This window comes from Arachis stenosperma, chromosome 6 (genome assembly GCF_014773155.1).
Source record: "Arachis stenosperma cultivar V10309 chromosome 6, arast.V10309.gnm1.PFL2, whole genome shotgun sequence".
In the NCBI taxonomy this organism is placed as follows: domain Eukaryota; kingdom Viridiplantae; phylum Streptophyta; class Magnoliopsida; order Fabales; family Fabaceae; genus Arachis; species Arachis stenosperma.
In genome coordinates this window covers 65,341,267-65,349,299 of record NC_080382.1, presented here as the reverse complement: position 1 = coordinate 65,349,299, position 8,033 = coordinate 65,341,267, and the positions used below count along the sequence as shown (strand labels likewise).

Here is an 8,033-nt window from a genome sequence, read left to right as displayed (position 1 = left end):
TTAGAAAATTTTTAGCAGAATGTCCCCTTGCGCGTGGGCGCACCTGGCGCGTACGCGCTGATCTTCCGTAAGGTGCCATCCACGCGTACGCGTGATGTGCGCGGACGCGCCGATTGTGCTGCACCCTATGTCTAGCCATTTTCCCGAGAGTTATGCCAGAACTGTGCCGGTGTTGTGCCTGGGGCACAAGAACACCCGCGCGTACGCGTGGTTGACGCGTGCGCGTCGATGGGCAAGTTTGGAATCCACGCGTTAGCGTGAATGACGCTTACGCGTCGATGAGTTGTTGAGGCCATCCACGCGTGCGCGTGGAGTGCGCGTACGCGCGGCCCTGTTTTCATCCCAAAGTTGATTTTTGAGTTTTAAAAGCCAAATCTCATACTTCTAAGCCTCCGATCTCACCATTCATGTCTTAAATCATCATAATATGCCTAGCTATTAGAAAGGGGCTAGTGAATGTGATAACTTGCGAGTGAAGCAAGGGAAAAATGTATGATCAATAAGGATCAAGATGATTCTGTGAGATGCGGAGGATGGTGGTGGAAGTGTTTGTTATGCCATGGGCCGAAAGGCTGTAATTGTTTATGAAATGGCTGGTTATGGATTTAACCATGAGCCGGAATAGCTGTGTATGCTATGAATATTGGCTGGTTCTGGATTGAACCGTGAGCCGGAATGGCTGGTATGGATGTTGATCCATGGATGAGAATTCATGCATGTTGATGCTGAATTATTGATAATTGTGAAATTGCACTTCCACTATCTGAGTACGAGTTTCCTTGGGTAGTAGCAGTGGCTAGCCACCACGTGCTCCAGGTTGAGACTCGAAGCTCTGTTAACCCTATGTTGTAAGTGTGGCCGGGCACTGTGAAAGGCCCGGATGAGCTCGAACCCCCGTAAATATTCACCAGTGAGGGTGAAGGATATGGATCATGTTTATGATCACGTTTATAACGAGTATAACTCGAGTTTGGGGATGCACAACAGAGGGACAGTCCAATGGTTAGCGACCAGGACTTGTCGGGTTGGCTATATAACCGACAAGATGATATCATCGGCCACTAGGGACAGGCATTCATCATATGCACACTATGTGAATTGTTTGAGATTGCCTATTTGACTGCATATTACTTGCTAATTGTCTAAATGTATTAACTGCTACTATTTGTATATTCTTTGTTTGATATATCTGTGTTTGCTATATTATACTCCTGCTGGTGGTTGGGAGGTTTGAAGGAATTGGAAAGGGAAGTATTAGTTAGACTGAAGAATCTTTAGTCAGATGCCCTTACATGGTTTAGCTTGTTTATAAGCTTTGATATTATCTGGAGGGAGTTATAGGATTGCCTTTGGCTTTCCTCTATTATTATATATTATATATGTGGAAGCTGTTACCATGCTGGGGACCTCTGGTTCTCACCCATGCGGATTTTGTGGTTTTCAGATGCAGGACGTGAGGTTTCCCGCTGAGGCATGCTGGAGACTTCTATACTTGCGAAGATCCTTTGTTCTCGGGGCTATTTTTGGTTTATATGTTTTGTTTAGATACTTTTATCTCCATTAAATAATACAAACTGTGATGACTCCTTTTATGGGAGAATTTTGGAGAATAGGTTTTATGTATTTGTGTCCCTTTGGGTTACCTTGGGGTTTTCCTTATTTTATCATATGTATATATTGTTATACTCGGACCGGTTATCTTCGCAGCCGGATCTTGAGTCTTGATATTCCTGTTTTTGACACTCCTTTGTATATATATAATCTCACGTTGGTTATCCTTGTTCGTTACGATATCGATCGGAGTGTTGCGCTTTCGAGTTGCGATTTTTGTTTACCCCTTTTTCTACAAAGGCTCCTAGTTATAACCAATCATTCATACTACTATATGTACTAAATTTTTGTTTTAGAGGTCGTAATACCTTGCCATCTCTGAATTATGACTTAAGCATAAGACTCTGTATGGTAGGGTGTTACATTATGGTATCAGAGCAGTTCGTTCCTGTAGAGCCTGAGGGATGGACTGACTATGCTTCTGTGCATTCTCTGTGTGTGTGTTGTGTGCTGTTAGTATATCTGCTTGATATATTTGGCATAAACGTTCATGAGCATGCATTTGGGACTTTGAAGCACTAGACTTCCGATATTGAGCCTGATCAACTTAATATCGATTGTTTGGTGTGTATAGGAACCATATGGCACCTCGTGGATGCGGTAGAGGTTGTGCGAGAGGTCGTACGAATGCTCGTGCACCGGAGAATAACCCTAACGACCCGGTGAACTTTACGACTGCGTTGGAGAACATGGCTGCTGCTATGCAAGCCACTGCTGAGGCCCTTGATCAACAGATGAACAGCCATGGCAGCGACAGAAATGGAGCTCAGGGACCAATGGAGATTAGAACTTTCGTTGTGTTGGTGGACAAGTGTGGGGTTGCTGAAGAGTGTGTGAAGAGGGCAGCCGCTAAGAAGGGAAGTCACAAAGGATCATTCCCACGGAACCGAGGGAAGAGCATTGCACCTAGAGGTCCGCCTTTCAAGAGGAGAGGTTCCTTTAGGAGGCCCAACAACAACTCCCAAGGAAAAAGGTTTGGGAAGCAGCCACAGAATGAGCAAGCTTGCGCTAGGTGTGGAAGTCACCATCCGGGAGTCCCGCGCATGGCCGGTTGGGGTTTGTGCTACTTCTGTGGTAAGGCGGGACATAAGGCCCTAAACTGCCCGGAGAAGAAAAAACAAGGTGCTGGGAAAGCACAACAGACTGGTCCGGTGTTCACCACTTCAGCTATAGGTGCCGAGGGATCCGAGACACTTATTCGAGGTAATTGTGAATTAGCTGGTCAAACTTTAAATGCTTTATTTGATTCGGGAGCATCACATTCATTCATTGCATTTGAGAAAGCTCATGAGTTAGGATTGAAGATTGTAACCTTAGGTTATGACCTAAAGGTACATAATGCTACCCATGAAGCCATGGTAACTAGGCTAGGATGTCCGGAAGTTTCCCTTAGATTCAAGCAGCGTGATTTTGTTCATGATTTAATCTGCTTGCCGATGATTGGTCTTGATCTTATTTTGGGATTGGATTGGTTATCTAAGAACCATGTTTTACTAGATTGTTCTACAAAGTCGGTGTATTTTATGCCGGAAGATACTGAAGGACCGGTCGTGGTGAATAATTATTACGTGAATTCGATGATGGTGAACTGTTCTGGATTCGAATGTCAGGGTATCATGTTGTTAACCGCAGGCGTTTCGGGTGATGATCAAAGGTTGGAACAGATTCCGGTTGTGTGTGAGTTTCCGGAAGTGTTTCCCGATGATATTGATGAGTTCCCACCTAACCGAGAGGTTGAGTTTGCTATTGAGTTGGTGCCCGGGGCGGGACCAATCTCAAGTGCTCCTTATAGGATGTCACCGTTGGAGATGAACGAGCTAAAGTCTCAGTTAGAGGATTTGTTGGGAAAGAATTTTATACGACCAAGTGTTTCTCCGTGGGGTGCTCCAGTGTTATTGGTGAAGAAGAAAGATGGGAGTATGCGGCTCTGTGTGGATTACAGGCAGTTGAACAAGGTTACAATAAAGAATAAGTACCCATTGCCGAGAATTGATGATCTCATGGATCAGTTACAAGGAGCTGGAGTTTTCTCTAAGATTGACTTGCGATCCGGTTATCACCAGATAAGGGTGAGGGGCGAGGATATCCCTAAGACCGCTTTCAGGACTCGTTATGGTCATTACGAGTACACTGTGATGTCCTTTGGGTTGACGAACGCTCCTGCGGTATTCATGGATTACATGAATAGAGTCTTCCGTCCGTTTCTGGATAAATTCGTTGTTGTCTTCATCGATGACATACTGATTTATTCCAAGACTGAAGAAGAACATGCGGAACACTTGAGGACCGTATTGCAGATTCTAAAGGAGAAGAAACTCTATGCAAAACTGTCTAAGTGTGAGTTTTGGAAGAGTGAGGTGAAGTTTTTGGGTCACGTGGTGAGTAAGAAGGGAATAGCCGTAGATCCAACTAAGGTGGAGGCGGTGATGGTTTGGAAACAACCAACCACCATAACAGAGATAAGGAGTTTTCTGGGTTTAGCTGGCTATTACCGAAGATTTATCAAGGGCTTTTCACAGATAGTTTTGCCAATGACAAAGTTAACCCGCAAAGACACTCCGTTTGTTTGGACTCCTGAATGCGAGGAGAGCTTTCAGACATTGAAGAAAAAGTTGACTACTGCACCTGTGTTAGTGTTACCCGAGCCGAACGAGCCTTTTGAGGTGATTTGTGATGCCTCATTGAAGGGTTTAGGGTGCGTGCTGATGCAGCATCGTAATGTGGTGGCGTATGCCTCACGACAGTTGAGACCTCATGAGGTTAGTTACCCTACGCACGATTTGGAACTCGCTGCGGTCATGTTTGCCTTGAAGGTGTGGAGGCATTATCTCTATGGGGTTAAGTTCCAAGTTTTCTCTGATCATAAGAGCTTGAAGTATCTCTTTGATCAGAAAGAGTTCAATATGAGGCAGAGGAGGTGGATGGAATTGTTGAAGGACTACGACTTTGAGTTGAATTACCATCCGGGAAAAGCGAACGTAGTGGCGGATGCGTTAAGTCGGAAGTCGTTATATGCGGCTTGGATGATGCTTCAAGAGGAGAAGTTGCTCAAGGGATTCGAGAGTCTGAATATTGGTGCTCGAGAAGTATCCGGAACCTTCTGTTTGAGCCGATTAGAAATCTCAAGTGATTTTAAGTCCGAACTCCTAAAGGCTCATCAAAATGATGAAGCATTATGGAAAGTGTTACCGGCCATTGAGCAAGGGAAACAGTGGAGAGTGTCGGAAGAAAAAGATGGGTTATGGAGATTCAAGGGTAGAATCATTGTGCCGGATGTTGGCACTTTGAGGCAAGATATTTTAAAGGAGGCACACAAAAGCGGATTCTCCATTCACCCGGGAAGTACTAAGATGTACCATGATTTAAAGGCGATGTTTTGGTGGCCGGGTATGAAGAATGATGTGGCGGAATATGTTTCAAAGTGCTTAACTTGTCAAAAGGTAAAGATTGAACATCAAAAGCCCGCCGGTATGTTGCAACCTTTAGAGATTCCACAATGGAAGTGGGAAAGTATTGCAATGGACTTTGTGTCAGGATTGCCAAGGACTAGGGCTGGTTTTGATGCTATTTGGGTGATTGTGGACCGACTGACGAAGTCAGCTCACTTTTTACCCATTCGGATGACTTACACCCTTGAGGAGCTAGCACGGTTATACATAAAGGAGATTGTGAGACTTCATGGTGTACCTGCTACTATAATCTCTGATAGAGATCCTCGTTTCACTTCAAGGTTTTGGGGTGCATTTCAGAAAGCTTTTGGAACCCGATTAAGCTTGAGCACGGCTTACCATCCTCAAACAGATGGTCAATCTGAGAGGACGATCCAAACACTAGAGGATATGTTGAGAGCTTGTGTTTTGGACCAACCGGCGAGTTGGGATCGGTATATGCCATTAGTGGAGTTTGCATACAATAATAGTTATCATGCGAGCATTGGAATGGCTCCGTATGAGGCCTTGTATGGGAGGAAATGTCAATCTCCACTATGTTGGTATGAAGCTGGAGAGAAAAGCTTATTGGGGCCAGAAATGATAGCTGAGACTACTGAACAAGTCAAGAAGATCCGTGATAGGATGCTTACGGCGCAGAGTCGTCAAAAGAGTTACGCCGATCAAAGGCGAAAGCCCTTAGAATTTGAGGAAGGAGACCATGTTTTCCTTAAGGTTACTCCGACTACTGGAGTAGGTAGGGCGATTAAGGCAAAGAAGTTGAATCCTCGATACATTGGTCCATTTCAGATCCTAGAGAGGATTGGACCGGTGGCGTATCGGATGGCTCTACCACCTCATCTTTCGAACCTGCACGACGTGTTCCACGTGTCGCAACTTCGGAAGTACACTCCTGATGCTAGTCATGTGTTGGAACCTGAATCGGTTCAGTTAAGGGAAGATTTGACGCTTCCAGTGGCTCCAGTCAGAATTGATGATACTAGTATCAAACGGTTGCGTGGAAAAGATGTTTCACTAGTCAAAGTGGCATGGAGTCGAGGCGGTGTTGAGGAACACACTTGGGAACTTGAGTCAGAGATGCGATCGGATTATCCGCATTTATTCTCAGGTAATCGCATTTGAATTTTGTGGGCAAAATTCCCAATTAGGTGGGTAGAATGTAAAACCCGGTTAATTAACGGCTAATTAACCCATAAATGAGAATTTATTCTAGAAAGCCTAAAATGTGATTTTTATGGCTAAATGTGATAGAGGAGATTGAGACGAGAATTTTGGTACCAATTTTGTAGAATTCGGACCAAGATTGGACCGAACGGGCCAAACCGGGCCAACCGGACCCAAAGTGGGCCCTTGGCCCAACATAACTTAACCAAAACCCTAGTTTTCAGCACTCTCTCTCCTCATTTGTTACACACACAAGCTGAAATGGTGGAGAGGAAGGGAAGAACATTCTCTCAACTCCTCTCTCTCACTTGATCTTCAAATCACCATAACTTTTGATCTAGAGCTCCGATTGCCGCCCCGTTTGCGGCCACGCGTTCACCGCGGAGAGCTCTACAAAACCCATATAATCAATCTTGAGGTAAGCCACACCTTGCTGTTCGAAATCTCAGCCCCTATTTTCGAGTTTCATGGGTTAAATGTTGAGATTTTGGGTTCTTTGATGTTATAGGACCCAACTCTCTTGAAGGAGAAGGTTAATCTTGTCTCCTTGGACCTTGGAGGTGGTAAGATTCTCAACCCTAGTGTATTTTGTTGTTTTATGATGTTTGGGTTTTGAGATGTTGTGTATGGGTGTGATGGTTGTGGCTTAGGTTGTGTGTGTGGATATTGGAGCTTGATTGGTGATTTTGAACAAGCTTGGAAAGGGCTTGGTGGTGAAAAATCTGCTCTTGGAGGTGTTGAGGCCTTGTGAGCTTGAGGATAAGTGGTTTAGAAGTGCTCCGGTGGAGCTTGGGAAAATCGGCTAAGGTATGGTTTCGGTTTCCCGTATCTAATATGTAATGTGGTAGGAAATACTTAGGCTAGAGGCCCTAAGATAGGCATTGAATGGTTGATGTTGTTGAATGATTGAGATATATGATGTGGTCATATATGTGATGATGAGTATTGATGCCTTGATAGAATGATGTATGAGAAATATGCATGTTGTGATATATGCTTGATTATTGGTTATGGTTGAATTGTGGGTTGAACCATGTTGATGGTGAGTATGATGTTGTTTGTGTACCATGTTGATTTATTGGAATTGGTGTTGTTGAGGATTGGTATGAGGAATAGTATATGATATGTCAATATGTTTGAGTTTGAGCCACTTGGGTGAAGTGTGATATAATGGTGAAATAGTGATTTTGGTAAATTGTGAGTTATGTGTCAATGTGTGAGTTGAGGAGGCTTGATGTTGAATTTGATGTATTTTGATTGATTTCAAAGAAAAGGGATGAAATTGGCATGTTTTGATTGATTTTGGAAAGAAATGGAAATGGCTTGTTTTGAAAATGGCACTTTGTGGTTTTTATGAAAAACATGGTTTTTGGGCACACTTTGGCGGGACATAACTTGGACTACGGATCTCTGTTTTGTACCAAATCTTTTTAGAAATGAAATTGGATCCGGGATGTCCGTGCCGTTCGAAGAACGGACGAAAAACGATTTAAAATGAGGAAGTTATGTCCGTTGGAAGATTGGGGTCAAAATCTGCGAAATTCTGCAGCTTTTAACTTAGAAAATTTTTAGCAGAATGTCCCCTTGCGCGTGGGCGCACCTGGCGCGTACGCGCTGATCTTCCGTAAGGTGCCATCCACGCGTACGCGTGATGTGCGCGGACGCGCCGATTGTGCTGCACCCTATGTCTAGCCATTTTCCCGAGAGTTATGCGAGAACTGTGCCGGTGTTGTGCCTGGGGCACAAGAACACCCGCGCGTACGCGTGGTTGACGCGTGCGCGTCGATGGGCAAGTTTGGAATCCACGCG

General features: G+C 44.5%; 1 protein-coding gene across 1 annotated transcript; it reads left to right on the top strand.

The window, feature by feature from the left end:
- Window positions 1-5,753: 5,753 nt before the first annotated feature.
- Window positions 5,754-6,158, top strand: LOC130932985 (uncharacterized; the record flags this gene model as incomplete). The annotated part of the gene is made up of 1 exon (XM_057862464.1): window positions 5,754-6,158. A coding segment is annotated over one exon (405 nt), but the record flags the coding sequence as incomplete, so codon positions are not given.
- Between the last annotated feature and the right edge of the window lie 1,875 nt (window positions 6,159-8,033).